The 26,915-nt window shown below is 39.6% G+C and overlaps 1 protein-coding gene and 1 pseudogene across 1 annotated transcript in view; one reads left to right on the forward strand and one right to left on the reverse strand.

The window, feature by feature from the left end:
• Positions 1-282: 282 nt before the first annotated feature.
• Positions 283-26,915, reverse strand: part of DDHD2 (DDHD domain containing 2) — a 28,313-nt gene continuing 1,680 nt past the window's right edge. Inside the window, 15 exon segments of the mRNA XM_028152510.2 lie at positions 283-4,711; positions 5,543-5,650; positions 9,850-10,012; positions 10,684-10,854; positions 10,994-11,096; positions 11,357-11,512; positions 11,909-12,034; positions 13,305-13,400; positions 14,517-14,633; positions 15,446-15,513; positions 15,783-15,991; positions 22,611-22,746; positions 23,665-23,754; positions 24,884-25,004; positions 26,118-26,207. Coding sequence (XP_028008311.1) covers positions 5,569-5,650; positions 9,850-10,012; positions 10,684-10,854; positions 10,994-11,096; positions 11,357-11,512; positions 11,909-12,034; positions 13,305-13,400; positions 14,517-14,633; positions 15,446-15,513; positions 15,783-15,991; positions 22,611-22,746; positions 23,665-23,754; positions 24,884-25,004; positions 26,118-26,207 — 1,728 coding nt within the window. The 3' untranslated portion in view covers positions 283-4,711; positions 5,543-5,568.
• Positions 7,906-7,982, forward strand: LOC114233294 (U2 spliceosomal RNA; annotated as a pseudogene).

Consider the following 26,915-nt stretch of genomic DNA (forward strand, 5'->3'; position numbering starts at 1 on the left):
ATTGGTTTCCCCTTCTGACATAAGTGATTCAACTACAGTAGTGGCTGATTTCTATAAACTTCCAAGATCAGTTTCAGCATTTGCCTTTAAATTGCCATGTTTTCAACTCTAAACTATAACTGCCTATGACAATGAAAACACCAGGCAAGGGAAAAGAACTTAAATGTTAGTTTTTTGCTCAAAAGTTTTATTTTTTAAAATGTGCTTAGTAATCCATAGGGGAAGAGAAAATGGTTATTATACAGATTTTCTTTATGGTGAATGAACCAGGTAATGGTAGGCAACAGGTCAATATGGTTTTATTTCAATATTTACTCGAGTTTTAAATATAATCATGTAAAAAAACAGACATTTCAAAAAGTGCAAAATATTACAAAGCTAATCAGTGCTATTAATCTTTCCATGCAAACAATACCAATTCTGGAGTTGGGACTATGTATAAAATGGTACTCGACCAGAGTTTTAAAATAGGCTTGGTCAAGAGATTGCACATGACACAAAAGAAATAGTGCAAATAATACAACTAAAATCCCTCCCATTGACGTATCAACAATAATCAAGGCTCAACTACAACAGGAAGGCATGCAGCCCATACAGGGGATGCACCTGAAGTGCCCAGCTTGGGTGATCGAGGAGGCTATGCCACTAGACACGATAGGAAACCCACTGCATTAGGCCACTCTACAAAGCCTGAGAGATGTAGCAGCTCTACTTAATACATAAAAACAAACACAGGGAAACTACCAAAATGAGGAGACAAAGAAATGTCCCAAATGAACAAAACACCAGAAAAGAACTAAACAAAATGGAAACACGAAATCCAGATGCAAGTTCAAAACACTGATTATAAGGATGTTCAAAGAACTTAGAATTTCAGCAGCATAAAAAACGACATGGAAACCATAAAAAAAGAACAAGTCAGAAATGAAGGATATATTAACTGAAATGAAGAATAATTTACAGGGAATCAACAATAGAGTAGAAAAAGCTGAGAATCAGTGATCTGGACTATAAGGAAGCAAAAAACTCCCAATCAGAACAGCAAAAGTAATAATCCAAAAAAATGAGAATAGTGTAAGGAGCTCTGGGACAACTTCAAGCATACCAACAGTAGCATCATGGGGTGGCCAGAAGGAGAAGAGAGAGCAAGAAATTAACATCTATTTGAAAAAATGACAGAAAACTTCCCTAACCTGGTGAAGGAAATAGACACACAAATCCAGGAAGTCCAGAGAGTTCCAAACAAGTTGGATCCCAAAAGACCCATACTAAGCACATCATAATTAAAAAGCAAAACGTTGAAAACAATCTTAAAAGCAGCAAGAGAAAAACAGTTACCTACAAGGGAGCTCCCATAAGACTATGAGCTGATTTCTCAACAGAAACTTAGCAAGCCAAAAGGGATTGGCAAGAAATATTCAAAGTGATGATCATATAAAGAAGCGCTCTCCAGGCCAGAAAAAGCTAAAAAAGTTAGTCACCACCAAACTAGTATCACATGAAATGTTAAAGGGTGGGGGGGGGGGAAGGAAAAAAGACCAAAATTGAACAATAAAATGGCAGTAATACTTATCTATCAACACTTGAATCTAAAAAACAAAATAAACAAGCAGAACAGAAACAGACTCATAGTAGAGAACATTTTAATGGTTGCCAGATGAGTGGGGGGGTTGGAAGGGATTAACAAGTATAAATTGGTAGTTACAGAATAGTCATGGGGATATAAAGTACAGCATAGGGAATAGTGTTAATAATAGTCTAATAACTATGTATGGTATCGTATGGATGAGATTTATCAGGATGGTCACTTAGTAAACTATAGAATGTCTAATCACTGGGTTGTACACCTGAAACTAATATTGTATGTCAACTAATTAAAAAATAAAAAATGATTAAAAAGATATACAACTAAATAAAGGATTTAAATCAAGCTTATTGGGGCTTCCAGGTTGAGGAATCAGAATTCCTTCACAGGCCAGCATGCCAGAGCCCCAAGTTCCAAGACAACAGAAACTTTGTTCAAGACCTGGCCCTATGAAATCTCTTCATCTGGCTATTAATTGAACAAGAAATAAGCATATCTGATCTTTCTGGAGATATGAGGAAGTTGCAAAAAATACAAAAAAGAAAAATGGTCACGTTAATAAGACCCGAGGCTTTGTACCCACAGCTGATGCTGACCAGAACCTAATTGTCTTTAGGGCTTAATGATTAAGGGAGTGGACATGCAAGGAGAGAGGCAGGTCTGGATGTTCTTACGTTGACAGCTGAATGCAAAACCAGCCAGATGGAAACGATGCACAAGGCAAGGTATGGGAAAGGGATGTGGAACTTCCATGCCCTCTCCTGGCGCACCACTCCCTGCACTGCACCTCCACGTATTCAACCCAGAAGTCTCCGAATTGAGTGAAACTTGCTATGTTAGATGTCATTTAAGAGTATATTTGACATCCATTTGGTCATCATTTTTTAATGTTTCATTGTTATTTACAGCCAGAAAGGCACCCATTACCTTATTACATTGCTTCATGATTAGAATGCTTATTTGTATTATCCTCTAGATGTTCCGTAACTTTTAGAATAGTTTTTTAAATGAAATATGTTCCCTAAAATGCTAGTGAATTAAAATGTAAATATGGTAACTTTGTGTAATTACAACCAGTACAGAGAAGACTAGTGCAGAGATGAGTGGTTTCATATGTAGTCCTGTGAAACAACCTTTACTGACAGTATAACTTTGTTAAGGATATCCATTGATTCAACTACTAAGGACAGACGGAAACTAAGAGACAGTTTTGCTACCCACTCAAGCTTGCCTTATTCAGCTGATGTTGAAATTGGTAGATTCTAAACATACTTAGGAATTTCTAGCTCTAAGTTATTTGCCTTCATTACTTTTCTTTATAAAGCTGTACAATTACATAAATAAATATCTGTTTCCAGAGGGAAAAAATCAAGCTTATTACCCTCTATAATATATAATCATGATAATACCATAGGTGAATACACAACATATAAAGCTCTTTTACAGTTACTGCCCCACACCAGCAGGATAGAAACATTTCTTATAACAAGCAGTGGTTTATCCAGCTATCCAGAGTTATGCCGTTCATCTTTGGTTATACTCACTCTTGCCTGTTCTTTGGTTTACTCCTAAATAGTACCAATTCTGCTAATATGAAGAGCAAAAGCTTCCCCTCTAATATATATTGAATCTACTTAATTCTCAACCCTTTTTCAAACTCAGAATTTACACACAAAGGAAATAAAGTACTCAATATTATCTGAAACTGCTTAGTGGGTTAGTCATCATTAGTCTATAAGCAGATGGGCAAACAAAGGCCAGGCTCTGACCTATACCCTGACCTCACCTCTACCATCTCTAGATGACAGTAATTAACTTTCCCCTTCCTTTTTTCTTCAGAAAGGGATAAACACTGCTTTCCAAGGGATGGCTTAAGTGAATGTTAAATGCCAGTGCTTTCACAATACCTTGCTACATTTATTAAAAACAAAAAAACAGCTTGCCTGGCCATGCCACTCAATGGCCTTTGGAAATCTGAGAGGAGTGTATCACAAAAAACACTGCAAAGAAAATGAGAGAAAAAAAACCTACAGCACAGTGGTGAGTAGATGCCTTGGAAAAAAATCAGACATATTCACCCATTTTCTTCAAGGTACATCTCGCTTTGCATGTTCTGACACTGAATCTGGAGTAGCCGTTCCTTGGCTACTGCATAGCCAAACCTACCTGCTCAACCAACACTGCCTGTGCCACGAGTCTTTTAAATAGGCAATGATGTTCACAAAGTTTTCAAAGAGGACACACAATACTACCTTCGCTCAAATTAATATGCAGGTGACTTACACAAATTATATTTCGCCATAAATGCAAGACTAAGATTTTACTTATTCAAGGCTGCATAATTTCAGGTTTGTCAGCCTTTATAGCTTTACCCTCAACTTAAGAACAGAAGCTATGACCAAATAATAAATAAGACTTCATCTAGATATATAACATCTTTGCTTTATAAAGGTGCACCTAATGTGAACTAAATTGTCCACGTTAGACTCAGAGGAATCCAAACAGGTGGGAAAACAATGAACAGCATAGCATCAGTGATTCCTAACAATAAACCTGTCACTCAGCTGTAGAGAGCAAATAATACTTGCTTCAAGTTACATTTTAGTCTTTCTTCATACAGAATTCAAAGAAAAGAAAAGATAGCTCAACAGAATTTGACTGCCCAATAGCCTTTTCCATATCCATTTAGACGCAGCCTTCAATGCAGAGAACACTAGTGAGAGAAGAATGTACCCCAATTACCTACTGAACAGTCTGCTTCCAAACTAAAACATTTCCTAGACAAATTTCTACCAACCCAAAAGAAATCAAACTCAGAGCAGATTTACTACCATCTCACGTGATAGGCAATAAAGTCTGGTACCTATATACTGTCATCAAAGAATTAAGGACGCAAACCACCCCCAGCTATGAAGAAAGAATGACAAGTATTTATATGAAGCCAGTGGTAAAAAATAATAGGGTGTCTTCCCTTTGCTTTTCCACTCACTTCCAAAATGGAAGATTATCTTCCAAAGCCCCCAATGGTGAGTGACAGGCAACATGCAAGAAATGATGCAGCTGAGGAGAGGAAAACTGCAGCAACAAACAGGTGGATTTTCTGGAGAAGGACCCCTCAATGTCCATCTAGGGAGAAAGGGGAAAAGAGGTCACCATGCAGGCACAACTGGAAGGCACCAAGGGAGAATTCCAGAGCCTAATAAATAAATACATACACACATATTTTATATATATATATATACATATATATATATATGCCTAAGCGACAGTTACAACCCAACAACCAGAACGACCAGTTGCTATGACGCACACTGACCACCAGGGGGCAGATGCTCAACACAGGAGCTGGTCCCTGGTGGTCAATGTGCTCCTACAGCCAACCTCCTGCGGCCCCTCCCCCTGGCCGGCCAACCTCCCGTGGTCCCTCCCCACCTCCCCAGCTGGCCAACCTCCCACAGTCCCTCCCCATGGCCAGCCAGCCCCCTAATAGGCCTCAATCGCTGGCCAGGCCAAGGGACCCCACCTGTGCAAGAATTCGTGCACCGGGCCTCTAGTTAGATATAATACACATCTAAAAGGCCAAGTAAATCTCAGGATGGGATGTTTGTAATTAAAATTGTAAATGTTGCCATGGTAACTCTTAGATGATCAGAACTATTAAGATTCTGAGTTTGGATCCTAAAAATGACAAATATTATTGGGCCAAATCACTAGCAAAGCCCGTGCGCACACATGCACGCTCACATATACACTAATCACAGCACTACAGACCTTTTCCCCATGAATGTTAATCAGAGTCCCTTTAAAAATGAATAATAACTAAAACATTTCCTAGAAAAATTAGAGTTTAGTGACAGGCAACAGATAAGTATATTTATAAAGAGCCCAACTCCTTAGTTCTTTTTAACATGTTAATATGTAGGAATTATGCTGTACACATGACATTTAAAAACTTACATTAGGCAGCCATAGAAGATTCATTTTTACTGTAAAGGCTGATCAAGGAAGATACCCTGGGTTTGGTAGATTTCTTTGAGGACCAGCAATACTGTATCTTCAGACTCCCTGTAAGGAGAAAAAATTATGTTGTAAAAGGAAGGAACTAAAAAAAAAAAAAAAGAAGGAACTAACATTTACATTAGATGCTTTACATATATTAACTCATTTAATCTATGCAACACCTTGCAAATTCATCTTTTTACTATTGCAAAAAGATTCAAAGGTGATGTAATTGGCAGTGGTTTGGAAGTCTAGCATTATGTCCAGTAATATAAAAAAAACTAGCAGTAAATAACCAAGAACTATTCCCTTTTTAAAAAAATATATTTTTTTTATTGATTTCAGAGAGGAAGAGGAGAGGGAGAGAGAGATAGAAACATCAATGATGAGAGAGAATCATCAATTGGCTGCCTCCTGCACATCCACCACCAGGGATCGAGCCCACAACCCAGGCATGTGTCCTGACTAGGAATCGAACTGTGACCTCCTAGTTCATAGGTCAGCACTGAGCCATACCATCCTTGTTTGTTTGTTAACCCTCACTGAGGATATTTTTTCCACTGATTTTTTTTTTTTTGAGAAGAGAGTAAAAGGAAGAGAGTGAGAGTAGGGAGAAGAAAGAGAGAGAAACATCGATGTGAGAGAAGCATCAGTTGGTTGCCTCCTATACGTGCCCTGACCAGGGCCAGGGATCAAACCTGCAACCCAGTACATGCCCTTGACACTCTAACCACTGAACACACTGGCCAGGGCAAGTGGGGATTTTTTTTTTTAATATATTTTATTGATTTTTTACAGAGAGGAAGAGAGAGGAATAGAGAGTTAGAAACATCGATGAGAGAGAAACATCGATCAGCTGCCCCCTGCACACCCTCCACTGGGGATGTGCCCGCAACCAAGGCACATGCCCTTGACCGGATTCAAACCCGGGACCCTTGAGTCCGCAGACCAACGCTCTATCCACTGAGCCAAACCGGTTTCGGCACAAGTGGGGATTTTAAATGGTGGATCCTGGTGCATAAAAAAAAAAAAAAAAAGAGTATCAATAGAAAAGAATAGGAAGTTCAGAGATAGTCCTAAATATATGTAGGAAATTAATATAATACATATAGGAATTTAACAAAGTTAGAAGAATCTCAAATCTATTAACTGTTCTAATAACTAGATAGCCATCTGGAAAATGACGTGGATCAATCCACACCTAATTAGGATAAATTTGAAGAGAATGAAAGATTTACATGTAAATGAAATCTTAAAATAACAGAATAAACTGTGGTAAGAAATTCTTTGGAAAGTTAGAAAGATCTAAGTATAACACAAACTCCAGAAGCCAAAAAGGAAATAACAAAATTTGACTACATAAAAATGAAATTTTCTACTAAGCAAAAACAAGTGTATGCAATGTCAAAGACAAACTGGGGGAAGGGTATATGCAACTCATACTGCAGACTAATCAATAAAATAAAATAAACCACCAATATTTCAATGTAAAAGATAATAAAGGGCATAGATAATTCCCAGAAAAGGAAATAAAAAGGTCCTTAAGTATATGTTAGGAGGCATGCTATTTTTTTGGATTTATTCAATCTGAAGAGAAACAGGATCATAGGAGAAATGCAATATAAAGCTATTGTGTACACGATAATACACTGAAAACTACAAAACACTGCTGAAAGTAAAAACTGAAGTACACTGAGAGATATCATGTCTGTGGATCAGAAGACTCATAATATAGATATCAATTCTCCCCAAATTGATTTACAGATAAAATGCAATCACAATCAAAGTCCCAGAAAACTTTTTGGTTGAAATTATCAAGTTTTGTTTGCTTGTTTTTGTTTTTAGAAAGAGGAAGGAAGGAGGAGAAACATGGATGTAAGAGAGAAACATCAATCAGTTGCCTCCAGCAACACCCCGACTGAGGATCAAACCCACAACCTGAGTATGTGCCCTGACCAGGAGTTGAACCTGCCACCTTTTGGTGTCTGGGATGATGCTCCAATCAACTGAACCACACCAGCCAGGACACAAGCTCATTCTAAAACATACCTCTATGGAAATGCAAAGAACCTACAATAGCTAAAATAACTTCAAATAATAAAATTGGTGGACCCACATACCTGATTCTAAGACTTATAAATCTATAGTAATCAAGACTGTCTTACTGGCATAACGACAGATAAATAGATCAATGGGACAAAATATAGCCAAGGCAATTCAGCGGTTTCTCAATAAACTTATCAACAAATGTTGCTAGGACAATTGCAAAACAATGAACCTTAATCCTTAACCTCACACCATATTAAAAATTAACTCAGTCAATTGCTTCTCGGCCTTTTGGCTAAGATCAAGTGTAGTAAAATTAACTCAGTCAAAATGAATCATAGACCTAACTTTAAAAGCTAAAACAATACAACTTTGACAACACAGTAGAAATCCTAAAGGCTAGATTTGGCAAAGATTTCTTAAATATGTCCAGAAAGCACAAACATTAATAAACTGGATTTCATAAAAATAAAAAACTTCTGCCTTTAAAATAAAATGAAAAACAAACCACATCCTGAGGAAAAATATACCTGAAAAGGACTTGTAACTAGAAAACAGAATTCTTGCAACTTACTAAGATACTCCAATTTTAATGGGGAAAAGATTTGGATAGTTCACCAAAGTAGATGTAGGGATGGCAAACACATGAAAATATGTTCAATGTTGTTATGCATTAGGAACATGCAAATTAAAACTGTAATGAGGTGCCATTACAACCCATTTAGAAAGGTTGAGAGACAAATCATAAGACCAATCATATACCAAGTGCTGTTGAGGCTATGGAGCAACTGGAATTCTCATCCTGTTAATGAGAATGGAAAATGCTGGCAGAAAATCCATTTGGCAATTTCTTTTAAAAATCATTTTACCCATCACTCTACTCCTAGATATTTACCCAAGAGAAGCTAAAGAATATGTTCATACAAAACCTTGAACATAGCAGTTCAGTAATAGCCAAAAACTAGAAACAACCCAAATGTCCATCAACAGGTGCATGAATGGCTAAACAAATTGTGGTACATTCATATACCACTCAGCAATAAAAAGGAGAGAACTACCGATACAAACAACACGGTGAATAAAAAAAGCCATATAAAAAAAAGAGTATATAGTATGATTCTATTTATATAAAAGTCATATGCAAACTAGTCTATAGTGACAGAAGCAGATCAGTGATTCCCTGGAGACTATGAAACAACTAGTGGCCCGATGCACAAAATTCCTGCACAGGGGGTGAGGGGGTGTCCCTCAGCCCGGCCTGCACCCTCTCCTATCTGGGACCCCTCGGGGGATGTCCAACTGCTGGTTTAGGCCCGATCCCAGTGGATCGGGCCTAAACTGGCAGTCCAACATCCCTCTAGCAATCTGAGAGCGCTGGCTCCTAACCGATCACCTGCCTGCCTGCCTGATCACCTCTAACCACTCTACCTGCTGGCCTGCTTGCCCCAACTGCCCTCCCACCAGCCTGCTTGCCCCCAACTGGCCCCCCAGCCGGCCTGCTCACCCCCAACTGCCCCCCTCTGCCGGCCTGCTCGTCCCCAACTGGCCCCCCTGCCAGCCTGATCACCCCCAAATGCCCTCCCCTCCTGGCCTGATTGCCCCTAACCGCCTCTGCCTCAGCCCCGCCACCACGGCTTTGTCCAGAAGGACGTCCAGAAGGTCTTCCAGAAGGTCTCCTGGTCTAATTAGCATATTGCCCTTTTATTAGTATAGATAGAGGCCTGGTACACGGGTGGGGGCCGGCTGGTCTGCCATGAAGGTGGTCCCGGATCAGGGTGGGAGTCCCCTTGGGGGCGGGGCCAGCCTGGGTGAGGGGCCTGGGGCGGTTTGCAGGCTGGCCACACCCCCTTCAGGGTGGAGGTCCCCGCTGGGGGGCATGGCTGGCCTGGGTGAGGGGCTGATGGCCGTTTGCAGGCTGGCCATGACCCCATCGGGTGAGGGTCCCTGTGGGGGGCAGAGTGGGCCTGGGCAAGGGGCTGATGGCTGTTTTCAGGCTGGCCACGCCCCCATCAGGTGAGGGTCCTCGCTGGGGGCTGTGGCCAGCCTGGGCGAGGGGCTGAGGCCATTTGGGGGCAGTTTGCAGGCCGGCCAAGTCCCTGGCTTTGTCTGGAAGGACGTCCGGAAGGTCTCCCGGTCTAATTAGCATATTACTCTTTTATTAGTATAGATTAGACCAAAAACACAAAAACAAATGAAACAAAAAAATACCAAACACTTACCAGTAGCATAGATGGCTTTGTAAAGCAAATAAATACTCATTGAAACTCTCAATGGGCTTCTCCTGTAGCACGTAGTCAATGCGCTGGCCTCCATTCAGCATTCCCACATTGATCGGGGGGACTTCTTCTTTAACTGCCTCAGAGGTATCTTCTGTGTTAACATCTGGACATGGAAGAACCACACTAAGATTCTAAAGCCTCCAGGCTTCCTTACCTCTCCTCAGACTCCAAGTTTACTGTAAGATGAGCTACTCTCTCTTCAGAAAGCTCTCTCCCATCTTTCTTTAAAGGCTCTCAGGTCACACTGATTTTATCTAATCCCTTTTTTCTTTCCTGCACCTTTGGTAGATAATTCATTTATCTTTAGTTTATAAACTAAATGCAAGCAGGGATAAAACTCTTTAGACACTTGCAAACTAAATAAAAAAATACAATGTTAACTGTAAAACTAAGAGTAGAGTATCCTACCTAGTCCCCAGCCAGGGAAATAAAACTGGTCCATGAATACACAGACATTCCCCTGTAAAAGGTGCTTCAGAGAGTAGGCTCTTAACATTACCCCCATAGTTCCCAAGTTGGGGATGTTTTAAAGTCTCATTATCAGTGCTTGGCTTCTCTTGACATTCTTCTTCACAAATAATGTTCTTCCATAATTTGTGGCTATTAGATGATAGAAAAGGCTAGCAAAGATGAAGGCCCATCATGACTCATAGCATGGGTCCTATACAATAAAACAGGGTCAGTAAGAAGTCCCTTGGAGAATAAGAATTACACACCATGGAGCCCCTCATATCAGGCCTGATGTAGGAAATCAATGTGTACAGTGTCACTGACCACTAGGCTTCTCTGAACTTGACACAGGTTCTGCTTCCGTTTCTTCTGTAGTTTCAGAAGTTTGTAAGGCAGGTTCTGGAGTTCTGGTGAAAGACTTCCAGGCCATCCGCAGTGAACCTAGCAAGTTGTTCTTAAGGTCCATACTCATCCTGGTCAAGCCCTCTCTCAGTTCTGAAACACATGTGAATAAAGAAAACTACATGGCTTACAATGAGTTAAGGGCCCAATACAACTAAACAAAGTGAATAGGTCCAGTCAGTTTGCATTGACCAGAAGGTCTCGAATTAGCAAGTTCTGTACTCAGTCTTACCTAAGTGCATCCGCTTCCTGCCTTTATGATGTGGGATCAGCATGGGCTCAAATTCCACTCCTGGGACCACCATTGGTTCAATCCTATAGGCCACAGGATCAAACTACATAGGAAAAACAATAGCTACATATACCTCTGCTGGAGTTTGAGGAACTGCTAATGTTTATCAGATAAGAATGATTATAAGCTTATTTTTTTAAATGCACAGTTGTTCTGCCACATCACTTCCAAATTCATACTATTTATGTTATCTCATTACTAGAGAAGAGTACATAAAAAGTAAATCAACACAACAGAAAATTGTATGCTCTTTACCATAAACCCTAATATTCAGGTAAACCACAAGAGTTGTCCAATGCTTACAGGGTGATAAATATTGAAGAAACCTTTGCATGTTGGAAATTTGTAGTTGGGATCAATTCTTTTTAGTCCTCGGACGGTAAGGAACATTCCAATGGGAGATCCAAAGGCGAAGAATATTTCTGGTTTATAGATGAGTCGGGGGTATTTTACAGATACCTGGAAGGAGAAAATAAAAGCATCTCTCTTACTCTATTTTTTCCCCCTTTTTGTTAATCCTCACCTGAGGATATTTTTCCATTGCTTTTTCAGAGAGAGTGGAAAGGAGGGAGGGGGAGAAAAGGGAAGAGAGAGAAAGAAAGAAACATTTGATGTGAGAGAGATACATGGACTGGTTGCCTCCTGCACCCAACTGGATTGGGTTGGGGAGTGAACCTGCAACCCAGGTACATACCCTTGACCAGGAATTGAACGCGAGACTCTCTGTAGGCCAACGCTCTAACCACTTAGCAACACCAGCCAGGGCTAAAAGCATCTCTCAATAACAAAATTACATCTGTTCTTACCATATGAATGGCAGGCGATAAAATGAACAAAGAGAATTAGTACTGTTACCTGCCCAATGCCAACATCCAGATAGTCATTTCCAGTACCATCAGCACTACTGCAGAACTCGGATTCTTTGAGGATATTAGACATATTCAACCCTGAAGCTGATTGTGGAATTGGTCTATTAATGCCCTAAAGAATAAAGAATAGTTTTGTGGAACTATGCAGTAAAAATATCCAAAGGATTATACAGTTTTTTACCGGTTTGAAAAAATACGTGGGAAAGTTCTGAAATGACAGCCAATAATTCTAAGACAAGTCTCTCAGAAAACAAGATAAAACTGATGAAACCACAATAAAGTTGATAAAAACAAAAGTTGGCTTGAATTATGAATTGACATCCCTATTTGCTCTAAAATGATGAAAGCGGTACACAGCCATTTGGGCAGCAGTTGAAACTCTAGGCAACCATCATGAGAGGAAACAATAGCAGAGCACTGTGGAAAAGAATAGTGAGGATTGCTAAGGAGTTCAATAAAGTGCTATACCTTTCTGATTAAAGCAAGTAGAATGTCTCTATGGGTATAGAAAAATGATGCAAATACTGGGCCTTAAATAAGAACTGAGCAACCTGCTAAAAATGTTGAAAAATAATTAACTACTAGGATATGGAAAGGAATTTAGGGGCCAAACAGAATGTATTAGTAGTGCTACAACATGGATAAACATTGAGTATGTTATGCTAAGAGAAAGAAGACAGTTACAATAGGGCACATATTGTGTGATTCCATTTATATGAAAATACCCAGAATAAGAAAACCCATAAAGACAGAAAGCAGATCAGTGGTCCATAGCAGGGAGGAATAGGGAGTGACTGCTAAGGGGTATGAGGTTTTCTTTTTTTTTTTTTTTTTTTGGGGGGGGGGGGCGGGGCGGGCGGGGAGTAATGGAATTAGTGGTAATGGTAACACAGCTCTGAATGTATTAAAACCCACTAAATTATATATTTTTATTTATTTATTAGAGAGAAAAACATTGATTTGTTGTTCCAATTATTTATGCATTAATTCATTGGTTTATTCTTATACTAGCTGTGCTCTGATGGGGGATTGAACCTGCAACCTTGGTGTATTGGGATGGTGCTCTAACTATCTGAGCTACGCAGTCAGGGCTAAACTGTATACTCTTCAAGGAAGAATTTTATGGTATGTGATGTAAATTGTATTTCAATAAAGCGGTTATAAGACAAAAATGAAAAAAGGGAATTGTAAAGGAGTCTAGGGGAGATATGACTTTTAAAGCTAGTAATACTGTTAAGGCATCAATAAATGTGTTTAATTTCTTAAACAGAGCCAAAAACCAATTAACAAAATTATTTAGCTCTCTAGACTTCACAAAGCAAAAGGACACAAGGATGTAGAAAACTGTTTACTGCTATAAGCTATATATATTAAGCACATACCATTGAATTTTCTCTGGTCCTAAAGTAATTTAATATCTTCTTTCTTGGTCCTAAGGGAATTCCCATTTCCTGAAGATCTTTGTCTGTACATAAAGCCTGGGCATAGAAAATCAAATATCTTTCTTATTTCTAGGTATAATAAAATCAATTAAATGCCCTGTTCTCTTAGAAGGATAAGGCTTAAGTACTCTGCTGTTCTTTGCTTTATATTACTAGGGCTCCCTAGTAGTACATCATTAATAACTTAGAAAATAGTATTTTATTCATAAAGAAGCCTAAAGAAGAATTTAAAATATCAATACTACAGTATCAATGCTATAGTAATATAGATAACATTGTATTATTTTTAAAAATCAACAGAAGTAGGTATCTAACTTCATGACAGAAAAACCCTCCTTGATTTCCATGCTCACTTGGATGTCACATCCTGAGAAAGATTATACTCCTACTCCTGGACACAAGCAGTAAGAACATTAAGCAGAGAGCATGAAACAGAATAACAATCAAGATCTCAGCTGATGTGCTACTCACTTGACTAGGGAAGTCTTCCTTCACCCTCCCAAACTAGGTTAGTTCCTCCTACTATGCATTCTTATACCACTGTGTACTTTTCCTACTTAGAACTTATCACAATTGTAATTTAATTATGTTTTCGATTACTTAATAGGTGTCTTTAGCCGTAAACTATAAACACCATGAGGTTAGGGACCATTTCTGTCTTATTCACCACTCTATCTTTAGTACTTGGTATAGTATGCCTGATCACAGTAAACATTTACTAAATATCCACTGAATTAATATATCAAAACCAGAGTAAAAATACAACATAAATGGCAAAAAAAACCCACAACACAAATAAACAAGCAAATATCTATAATACTGCTCGTGAGAGTATAACAGAAAATAAGAGTTGGAATAGTTACTGGTCATTTCTTCTTGCTCTCATGTTTTCTGAGGTGTGCTGTTTTTTAGTCTTTGCTCTATTGCTATATGCATATCAATATGACTTTCTGAACTTTAAACTTCCACAAAGCAAAGATCACCTGATATAATTTTAAGACACATAAATAATGCTAAAGAACATTACTAATGATAACAAAGTATTTATGACTAAAATGTTTCCAAAGGGCAGGCTCTTACTAAGCAGTATGATAAAGCAATAAAAAATATTAAAAATGGTATGGCATGAAGTTATAAAAGGTTATTTTTTACCAGAGCTTTTTTATCTACTTTCTCCTTCTCAAAGATACTAAAGAATTCAGAGAGTTGAAGTTTCTTCAGATCTTCCTCTATTGTCAGTGTGTCTCCTTGATCCATACTTGGCGAATCCTGAAAATTAAAATTGTAATGCTCATTATTCTCTACATTCCTTATATTTTCCTTTATTAATACAATTTTACAATAAATATATATATACTAACATTTCCACATAGAGATGTATCTTAACTTTAAATTGTGATTTATACAAAATATAAATTAAGAGGTACTGATCTCTAAATTTCTGCAACTTCATTTGAAACTTAATGTGTTTTAAAATAAATGAATGAGTGAATAATTATCAGAGCATTGTTCACTATCATTAACAAAACATTTACTGAGTTCTTATTAGGGATACAGTCTAAGATGTAAAACAATCTAAGGCAAAGCCCCTGCCCTGGGAGAACTCATAGGACACTTGCATCAAAAAGAGAAAAAATATAAAACATTTTGCTAAGTACTAACTCAGCACTAGAGATAAGTGTTTGGAGGACTTTATTTTACTAAAAGATGTTTAAACATTAAGTCCTCCCACTGCTTTCAAACAATTACTATAAATTATATCAATTTGTATCTAATTCATTCTTCATTTTATCATATGCAAATTCCATTTCAGCTCAATTTTATAATTCCAATAATAGATTAGTAGTACATACTTATAATGAAAAATAAGATATGTGTAGCTATTTTAGATTCTGGCAAACATTTCTAGAAGTGTATTGCTATCTTGCTTCTATCATCAAAGAATGACAGAGATAATTACAAGTCTATTAAAATACATGTAAATTTGAAGTTATGGAATGACTAAGTGAAAAACAAAAAATAACTCTAAAATCTAAAAATCCTTACTAAGCACAGAGAATCTATCTGAACATCTAAATTACCTTTTTACTGTCAATATCCCCCAAAGAATCTTTCTGATTTGTTAGGATATCAAACAATATAAGCGAACCTATAAGTAAAATAGAAGAAAGAAGGGACAATTTCTAAATAGTTGTCTTTATACAAAAAAAATAATAAGTCAATTACCCATGTAGCAAAATCTATGAAGCGGGAGTCTTCTTTCCACGCCACCACCACCCTTCCAACCCTTTCCAAATTCTTCATCACAGACCAGTTCTAGACCTCTGCATCTGATACTGACACAAGACACTGTTCTTCAAAAAGAGGTGTCCTAAAAGTGTGATCATCCTCTCTGGTTACAGAGAATTCATTTGTTACCTAAACTATGACCAGCAATGGATACACCCCCTTTGAAATCAGGGTTTCTCTGCAGAAAAAGTGTATATATTCTGTTCATTTCAGAAGCAACTGTGTCCACAATAGTCTGACAGTAGGTGGGGCTATTGTAGAAGAAGACATCCAGAATTGTGTCATTGGTGAAGTGCCTTAGGCGATTAATGCTGGGCAGGGTTATTCGCTGTAGATCTCTGAAAAAAAGGAAAGATATTTTAAGCAGAAAACCAAAATACATCTGGCCGGTGTGCTCAGTGGTTGAGTGTCAACCCATGAACCAGGAGGTCAAGGTTCGATTCCTGGTCAAGGTACATGCCCAGGTTGCAGGCTCCATCTAGGTAGGGGGCATGCAGGAAGCAGCTGATCAATGATTCTCTCTCATTATTAATGTTTCTCTCCCTCTCCCTTCTTACTTCTGAAATTAATAAAATATATTAAAAGAAAACAAAAATACATTCTGTAACTTCCTCTAAGTTATCTAGTTTAGCCTCCCAAGTTTAGACTTAGCTATTTAAAGATACAAGAGGCAATTACCAACTTATCGGAAATAGAGGACAGAAAGGTTTAATGAAGCCAAAAGGACGTGATCAACAAAATTCAGAGACAAACAACTCAGTTTCTTCAATACATAAATTGCAAGAAAATAACAGATGGAAAAGTAATCAAGAAATTAAAAGAGACTTAAAAGGCATCCTTGGATTCTAGTTTAAACTATGTATGTATGTACATATGTGTGTATGCATTTGTTTATGAGAAAGAAAAACATTGATTTTGCATGTATGTATATTATATATGTGAGTATATATAAATCATAATATCTTACCTTATAATAGAGAAACATGCAAATTGACCGCACCTCCGCTATGCCCATGATTGGGCCTGCCAGAGGCTGGGGGCGGGACTCCGGGTGGCCCATCCGGCCGTTGGGAAGACCAAGATGGCTGCGCCCAATCCTGTAAGTTCTGGGGATCCGCATGGCGATCGCCACAGGGGGGGGCGTGTTGGGCCAAGCCCGGCGCTCCCCGGGTGTCCGCATGGCGATCGCCACCCGGGGGGCGTGTCCGGGCCGAGCCCGGCGCTCCCCGGGTGTCCGCATGGCGATCGCCACCCAGGGGGCGTGTCCGGGCCGAGCCCGGCGCTCCGTGGGTGTCCCCGGGGCGATCGCCACCCGGGGGGCGTGTGCGGGCCGAGCCCGGCGCTCCCCGGGTGTCAGCATGGCGATCGCCACCCGGGGGGCGTGTCCGGGCCGAGCCCGGCGCTCCCCGGGTGTCCCCGGGGCGATCGCCCCCGGGGGGGCGTGTCTGGGCCTAGCCCGGCGCTCCCCGGATGTCCGCATGGCGATCGCCACCCGGGGGGGGTGTCCGGGCCGAGCCCAGCGCTCCGTGGGTGTACCCGGGGCGATCGCCACCCGGGGGGCCTGTCCGGGCCGAGCCCGGCGCTCCGTGGGTGTCAGCATGGCGATCGCCACCCGGGGGGCGTGTCCGGGCCGAGCCCGGCGCTCCGTGGGTGTCCGCATGGCGATCGCCACCCGGGGGGCGTGTCCGGGCCGAGCCCGGCGCTCCCCGGGTGTCCGCATGGCGTTCGCCACCCGGGGGGCGTGTCCGGGCCGAGCCCTGGCGATCGCCACCCGGGGGGCGTGACCGGCCGAGCCCGGCGCTCCCTGGGTGTCCGCATGGCGATCGCCACCCGGGGGTCGTGTCCGGGCGGAGCCTGGCGCTCCCCGGGTGTCAGCTTGGCGATCGCCACCCGGGGGGCGTGTCCGGCCGCGCTCCCCAGGTGTCCGCATGGCGATCGCCACCCGGGGGGCTGTCCGGGCCGAGCCTGGCGCTCCCTGGGTGTCTGCCTTGACAAAAGCTTTCCACATCTCTGTTTATTCTTTTGAATCCATAAAACGACCTTAAAAAAAGCATGGGGGCCAGCTAAGAAAGAATGCACTTTCTGGCCAGAGCACGCAGGATTCTTTTGCCCAACAGGTTAAAGGGAGCAGAGCTGGCACAGTGGGAATGGCCCTGGTGCCCTATGAGGAGACCGGGGGAATGGGGTTGCCAAAATTCCCTAAGCCTCTTGCCACCTTCTCCTTTGCAAACCACACCATCCAGATCCACCAGGACTGGAGGCAACTGGGAATCACAGCCGTGATTTGGGACATGGTAAGCAAATCTTGAGGGGCCTCTGAAAACACCTGCAACTGATTATAAGACTGGTCTTTATTTAAAAAGAAATAAAAGAACAGCTTTGTTGAGATATAACCCATATACTGTACATGTCACCTAAATTGTACAATGAACTGGTTTTTTAAAGTAAATTCAGAGTGGTACAACCATCACCATGCTCAATTTTTAAATATCTTCGTGACCCATCCCCTCCAAAAAAAACTTCTACCCACTGGAATCACTTTCCTGATCATCTTCCCCAAAATAGATTGCACTTTAAAGGTGGGTAAAGGAAAGTTGAGGGAAGTTAAAACACTGCACAAAGGATATTGTAAGATGACAAAGCCCAAAGTGAAGATCATGTGTTTTCTTTAAAATACATATATATTTTTAAAATTTCAGAAAGGGAGAGGGAGAGAGAGATAGAAACATCAATGATAAGAATCACTGATGAGCCGAAACCGGTTTGGCTCAGTGGATAAAGCGTCGGTCTGTGGACTGGAAGGTCCCAGGTTCGATTCCGGTTAAGGGCATGTACATTGGTTGAGGGCACATACCCCGGTGGGGGGTGTGCAGGAAGCAGCTGGTAGATGTTTCTCTCTCATCGATGTTTCTAGCTCTCTATCCCTCTCCCTTCCTCTCTGTGAAAAATCAATAAAATATACTTAAAAAAAAAAAAAAGAATCACTGATCAGCTGCCGCCCACAGGCCCCTTACTGGGGATTGAGCCCGAAACCCAGGCATGTGTGCCCCTGATCAGAATCAAACCTGGACTCTTCAGTCCACAGGCCGATGCTCTCTCCATTAAGCCAAACTGACCAGGGCCATGTGTTTTCTTCAAGTTCTGCGTGGTTGTAATGGTCCCCAAATCTATACTAATAAAATGGTAATATGCTAATTAGAGTGGTTGTCATCTGGACATCTTTCCAGACAAAGCCGCAGTGGCTACAGAGGCCAAGGCTCAGGCAGCCATAACCACCTGCAGTGGCAGCAGCATTGGGGTTATGGGGGTGGTGCCTCCAGAGGGAGGCCAGACGGGGGGCCAAGGCACAGGCAGTTTGGGGTGATCAGGCTGATAGGGGAGGGCAAGGTAGGGGCAATCAGGCTGGCAGGAGATCAAGGTAGGGGCGAGCAGGCAGGCAGGCAGTGGGGTTAGGGACAATCAGGCAGGCAGGCAGGTGAGTGGTTAGGAGCCAGCGGTTCCAGATTGTGAGAGGGATGTCCGACTGCTGGAAGTTGGACATCCCCTGAGGGGTTCCAGATTGAAGAGGGTGCAGATTGGGCTGAGGGGCACACCCCCCCTACCCCCCCCTCCCACCAGTGCACGAATTTCGTGCACCGGGCCCCTAGTTTATTATAAAATTGGAAAATTGCTGATATTAAGAATTTTTAGGTGTGAATAGTATATTATTAAAATTACGGTTATATTTTATTAAAAGTCCTTTAACCTTTTGCATTCGGATGTCGAGATTAAAATTACTCTTTGAATGTATCAATAATTTGAAATATGAAAAAATCCAAATAAATAAGTTTGTATGAAAAGAAACTTCAGTGTTTTATTCTACTGCCGCGCTTTGTAAAATCTGGGGTATTTAAAAAATTAAATCCCGAGTAGAATAAAGGAATCGAGAAAAAAGCAAGCGAGTGCAAAGGGTTAAAACATACAAACTGAAGCATTTACAGAAGAAATGATATATCTGTGATTTGACTCAAAAAACAATATAATGGAGGGATGGGCAGTAGACAAGGGCATGTTGACAGGGATAGGGCCAAACTGGCCATGTGTTGAGATTTGTTGGGAATGGGTAATCATAATCAGTACAGGAAAATTCATCATATATGCTACTTTTTTGTAGAGAATTCTCTGTAATAAAAAGGATTTTATTTTTAAAGATAAAAGAGCTCTGGCTGGTGTGGCTCAGTTGGTTGGCCATTACCCCATGCATCAAAAGTCTGCCAGTTCTATTGCTGGTCAGGGCACATGCCTGAGTTTCTGGCTCGATCCTTAGTAGCGGGTTGCAGGAGGCAGGTGACAATGTTTTGCTCTCACATCTATGTTTCTCTCTCCATATCATTTTTTTTTAATTTTAAAAATACAAAAGATACAAGAGGGTTTTCCCAGAATCCTCTGCATTAAAGTTGTTTGATCACAAGCCAAATGACAAATTGGATCAGCTCTCAATGTAGAATTTCTTAAAGTTGAAAGAAGCCAAAGGCAAACAGAACTCATGTCTCACAAAGAAAAACGATGCTGACATTGTCTAAATCAACTTCCAGTTAAAACTTTCTCAAAATTCCCAGAGAAATTCCTCAAAGATTCAACGGTTTCTGTAGTTTAGAGAGGACTAAATGACCTTAATCACCTCTGAGCATCAGCTTAAATATGATGTGAATGCCACACCTATTAAAATAAACACTACAGTGGAGCATTTGACACATGGAATATGCTCACATCCTAGGTCATTAAGAACTGAGAGACACAGAATCAGGGAAGTCATTTCCAAGACCAGCATGGAAATAATGCTGACTACTTTATCTTCTAGAGAAGCATCTCCTAGTTCTATCTTAGAAGTATATGATGAACATACTACTTTCTGGAGAGCCCATAGCTGAATCCTATATAATAAAGAGGGAATATGCAAATTGACCCTCATTCCCTCGCAAAAGATGGCCACCCCCATGTGGTCAAAGATGGTGCCACAAGATGGTTGGCAGGGGAGGGTAGTTGTGGGCGATCAGGCCAGGAGGGGAGGGCAGTTGGGGGCGACTAGGCCTGCAGGGAAGTGAAGGCAGTTGGGGGGGGGGGGGGAGGCCAGGCCTGCAGGGGAGGGCAGTTAGGGGCAACCTGGATGGTAGGGGAAGGCAGTTGGGGTGGACCAGTCCTGCAGGGCAGGGCAGTTAGGGGTGACCGGGCCTGCAGGGAAGGGCAACCGGGCTGGCAAGGGAGGGCAGTTAGGGGCGACCAGGCTGGCAGGGCAGGGCAGGGTAGTTTGGGGTGACCAGGCTGGCAGGGGAGGGCAGTTGGTGGCAACCAGGCCAGCAAGAGAGGGCAGGTGGGGAAGACCGGGCCGACAGGGGAGGGCAGTTGGGGGTTACCGGGCCAGCAGGGGAGGGCAGTTGGGGGCGATCGGGCTGGCAGGGGAGCAGTTAGGCATCGATCAGGCTGGCAGAGGAGTGTTTATGGGGTGATCAGGCTGGCATGCAGGCAAGTGGATTGTGAGAGAGATGTCCAACTGCTGGTTTAGGCCTGATCCCTGTGGAATTGGGCATAAACCTGCAGTCGGACATCCCCTGAGGGGTCCAAGATAGGTGAGGGTGCAGCTGGGCTGAGAGACAACCCCCCCCCCACCCACTGCACAAATTTCGTGCACCGGGCCTCTAGTATCTTTAATATAAGGCAATTTTCTCTGACATTACCATAAAATTTACCAACAAAACTATTGGGCTTGTAACTTAAGAAAGCCATCACGTAAAAGTAGTTGTACCAATTATACCCCAAGGTATAAATGCTAATAATTTAATGTTTGGGGATTTCCCTTTTTCCCAAATTGGGACAAATATTATCTAAATATGGCTATAAAAGAAACAACAAAAGCCCTAGTTGGTTTGGCTCAGTGGATAGAGCGTCAGTCTGCAGAATGAAGGGTCCCAGGTTCGATTCTGGTCAAGGGCACATGCCCAGGTTGCAGGTTCCATCTCCAGTGGGGGGGGTGCAGGAGGCAGCCGGTCAATGATTCTCTCTCATCAGTGATGTTCCTATTTCTCTTTCTTCCTCTCCCTTCCTCTCTGAAATCAATAAAAATATATTAAAAGAAAGAAAGAAACAACAAAATACTATATACATCTTAAGGGAGGTGGACTTTTGACATCTGAAGATGGAAAGGTTTATACTCTACAGCAGCGGTTCTCAACCTATGGGTTGCGATCCACAGGTTGAGAACCGCTAGCAGGGTCGCCTAAGACCATCAGAAAACACAGATATTTACATTACGATTCATTAACAGTAGCAAAATTACAGTTATGAAGTAGCAACAAAAATAATTTTATGGTTGGGGGTCACCACAACATGAGGAACTGTATTAAAGGGTTGCGGCATTAGAAAGGTTGAGAACCACTGCTCTATAAGAAGAAAGCAATGTTTGGCTTTAATGCTAAAGAAATTTAAAAAGCTGTAATGGTAAATACTAATGAGCCAGTAAAACACACTAGAAGAAAATACACACAGCCCTTTACTCCTAACCCGGACTAGTTAAACCAAGATATTAGTTAGCATTTATTATTATTTTTTAAATATCTCTAGAATTTATTTTAGAAAAAAGGGAGAAAGACAGATAGAAACATCAATGATGAGAGAGAATCATGGATTGGCTGCCTCCTGCACGCCTCCTACTAGGAATTGAGCCCACAATCCAGGCATGTGTCCTGACCAGAAATTGAAAGTGACCTCCTGGTCCATGGGTTGACACTTAACCACAGAGCCATACCAGCCGAGTGGATTAGTTAGCATTTAATAATGTATCTCTAAAAAAAAAAAGAAAAAAGAAGTACAAAAATCTTTTCGTTGAACAAAATTTTAAATATACAACCAGTTATTGCAGAAATGTCCCTAAGCATTTTAATGATCAGAGAACACATTACAATCACGGTTGGTATTACTTACACATCCACACCAGTAGAATGCAAAGGACTGTGCCAGTTGACTGGAAGAAATTCTATCCTCCCAATCTGCTGATTTTCTTGGGCTTTCTTAAAATGCGTTTGTAGCAGGTTCAAGGAAACACTGCGAAAATCATTAACTGAAAAGAAAATTAACTTATGTATCAATAGTGAAGCAATGAATTTGCTAGGTCACATAAACATAATCTCTATCTACATTTGCTTACAACATGCATTTACTTGAGTCAAAAATAGCAAAGTGGTATTCAGAAAAATTATGAATGCATATAAGAAAAGCTATTCCTTTAATACTTGCTTTTACTATACAATACATTTCATCAAAGAAAAAGCTAACTTCAAAATTTCTAATGTGTCATGGGAACTATTTCAATTTTAAAAAGAAAAATATCACATGACTTGCAGTCAGATTCCAATTCTAACTTTCTAGTTCTTACAAACAACCACTACCCAATATTTTAAATTTTTTAAAAATACACAGCTGTTTGAAATTCATATTATATCAATCTTAACCTTCTAAGAAGGGTTATGCTTAGAAGCATCAGACAGTTGGATAAGACTCCCAAATTGGGACAATTAAATTTTAAATACTATCAAGTTTTAGAGGACACTACCTTTCAAAATCAAGTTATACTAATGATCTAAATAGTCCAATTAGAATATCAAGAGGTTTATCACAGTATGAATTACAAAAATGACTGAAGTTTCTGTTATTCATTTAAACTATATCATCTTTACAGTTTCTTTAAATTTGGAATGGTTAGACATAGGATTATCACATCATAAAAGGATTTTAAAGGATTAAGGGTTTATTCATTCAAGAATTATTAGTTAAGAGTATAAACTATTAGCCTACGGAATTCACTAATACTTTATGTCTCAGATGGGAAGCTTTACTATCTTGTCACCTGTCTTTAGCGCACCAAATGTTTTTATGCAGCTGAGATAACAGACTAAAGACAACATTTTATTTCAGCTCACAGGAGCACTGACTAATATTCCCCTTAAGTGACCTAATCTTACATGTTTTGCAAACCTACCACATTGTACAATGCTTCGAAAGCGGAGATCACAAGCTGGTCCAATCCCATGGACTACAAAAACCAAATGGTCTATTTGTAAAGGTTCCCCTTTAAATGAAATTAAAAAGAAAAATTATTCTACAGAACTAGTCCCATATTCTAAAATCAAACATTCACAATGAATAGGTTATAAAAATAAGCAAGTTGAAATATGAGCAGATAATTTAAAGGACACAAAATAATCCTGCATATAACTACTTAGTAAAAGCACAGTGATTTTACTTTGTTTCTAATTTATCTTAAAATAAGTCTCTGAAAAAATTTTCACGTTTTTAAAACTTTTTACTTTGAAATAACTACAATCTTACAGAAAACTTGAAAGAATAGTACAGAAACTCACATGTACTTTTTACCCAGATTCAACACTCTAACATTTACCAATATGCTTTATTATGCATACTAGTACATATACATTTATTTTTCTGAACCAGTTAGGAGCAGTTTGCATACATCAGACTGCACACATCATACCTCTTAACGCTTTAATATTTTAATGTGTACTTCCTAAGAATATTCTCTTACATAACCACAGTGCAGTTATTGAATTCAGGCAAATTTTAACATTAACAAATAATTTTACCTAATATTCAATTTTTATCAATGTGTACCAATAATGTCTGGCATGTATTTGAAGCCTAAAATTATAAACGCATCTTTTTAATTATAGTAAATCGAAGACTTTGTGCAAGAGACAAGCTATCACCTCTGCAAGATAAAAAGAATTTTGTAATCCAGTTAAATAGATTATAAAACTAAACATAAATGACCCTAGATAGCAATGGATAACTATCAAGGTTGTATTGGAAAATACTTTTGCTTAGTTGAAAATCTTCAACAATAGGAGTTACAAGTACTAAATTTCTAATCAGACAGGTGGAATCATATTTCTTAGAATTAGGACTAAGTCAGTTCATCTGTACTTAATGAGTTCCTGATTAGTACTACAAAATTTTATCCATCCTACCATAAAAAATTAGCAACTTTAAAAGAGATTTCTCTATCTATTAAGATTCTTAGTAGGTGAAGTGATGCTAATATTAACTCCAAATAAGCTCATATAATTAAAGATCATTTTTAAGCCTTGAGGTACTCCAAATCCATAGAAAAAGGTCACAATTTAAGCCATAAATAAATCAGTATATCAGAAGATAAGAAAAATAATAATAATTAACATTACCACAATGAATGTCAACAGAGATGTTCTCAACCCCTCTCTTCACTGTTCTTGGTCGACCCTGCTCAGTGGGTGTTGAACCCCATTCATCAGACCCTGCAACTGGCTGGTAATGCACCATAAGCTTAAATAGAAAAGATGCCAAAAACTGTTTAATCCTGTAAGCTATTTTAAGCACATACCACTAAATCTTTTCTGGTTCTAAAGTAGTTTAATCAATAAAATAAAACATTCACAATGAATAGATATAAAGATATTCTACATTAAAGACATCTCTATTTATACAATGAGGGGCAGGAACATGTTTTTCAAAACATAATACATAGTCAAATCTCAAATGGAGTTTTGATATGCAATTACTACAGTTGGAAATGAGAACCCTGAAAATATATTTGGCTAATGTACAATTTAAATATCTTATGCCTGGTTGGGTCGCTCAGTTGGTTGAGCATCGTTCTGCACAACAAGAAGTTATGGGTTCAGTTCCCAGTCAGGACAAGTACCTAGGTTGTGGGTTCAATCCCCAATCGGGGCATGTACGGCAGGCAGCCAATGGATGTTCCTATTGCACATCGATGTTTCTCTCCTCTTTCCCTCAAATCAATGAAAATATCCCTGGATGAGGATTAAAAAACTAAAAAAATCTTCTAATTTTGTCAATTCTATCTCAATAAAGCTAAAAAAAAAAAGAAAACAAACATCAAGCTAACAGACTTCCAACAATATCCTACACATGGAAAAACATGCCACATATGCCGAAGCCGGTTTGGCTCAGTGGATAGTGTCGGTCTGCGGACTGAAAGGTCCCAGGCTCGATTCCGGTCAAGGGCATGTACATTGGTTGTGGGCACATCCCTGGTAGGGGGTGTGCAGGAGGCAGCTGGTCGATGTTTCTCTCTCATCGATGTTTCTAGCTCTCTATCCCTCTCCCTTCCTCTCTGTGAAAAATCAATAAAATATATTTTTTTAAAAAAACAAAACATGCCACATAATGTATTAGTGATAGTCTGAATCTACAGAGGCATAATTTTCCCTAAGAAAATTTTTTGTATAAACTGAACAGGTAAATAATAGTAGTGGCTACAAGTTTTAAGTTTCATAATTGTTCACATAATATAAAATTCCCAAAGATCATCCAAAGTAGAATTCCTAAGAAAAAGAAACCAATGAAGTTCTCCTTAGTAATGCAATTTACCTTTAATACCAATATGAAAGAAAGGCTTTTAATTTGCTTTACCTTTGGATTGTGTAATACAATAATTTCTCTGTTGGGAGACTCCAGTTTCTTTTTCCATTCATCCTGAGTTACAGCAAGCATGTAAGTTTCCTTAAAAGAAAATACATTTCATTACATTTCTCTTATTGCTTTCCTATTAAAACTAACCCTATTCAAGAGGATACTACTAAACAATTACAATAAGAATATCCTATTCCAATTAATTGAATTCTTTTTTTAAATTACAACAGATAATAGTATGGAACAAATAAAAAAATCACTCCTACTTCCATCATCTAGACTGGAGACAAATATTTTTCACATTCTGATATATTTCTTTTAATAATATTAATGCATGTGTATTTTCCATAAAATTAGGAATATATTACACATATTTCTCTTTCTCTTGATTTTCAAATTTATTTTAAATTCTTTTTAAATGCAACATTAATAGTGTAGGACAAAGAAAAAAAATCAATCCTAATTCCACCATCTAGACTAGAGATAATCATTGTTCACATTTTTATATATTTATTTCAATAATAATAATGTCCTACTTTAAGCAAATTTCAGGCAGTTTTCAGAGCAAGAAAAATAAAAGGCAAAAAGACAATCCTGTGGTCATAGTTTAAATATTAACAATAATCACCATTCAGGAAAACACTTTTTCATTTAAGGGCATAACAATTTCTATAGTATATTTTAAAATCTGGAAATAAAAACTACTTTATCCTGAAACTAATTTGCACAAAGAAAGACTATAAACTGTGTGCAGATAGAACCAAACTCTTCCTGAAATTTTCAAAACAATGTAAGTCA

The sequence above is a fragment of the Eptesicus fuscus genome, chromosome 8, assembly GCF_027574615.1.
Source record: "Eptesicus fuscus isolate TK198812 chromosome 8, DD_ASM_mEF_20220401, whole genome shotgun sequence".
In the NCBI taxonomy this organism is placed as follows: domain Eukaryota; kingdom Metazoa; phylum Chordata; class Mammalia; order Chiroptera; family Vespertilionidae; genus Eptesicus; species Eptesicus fuscus.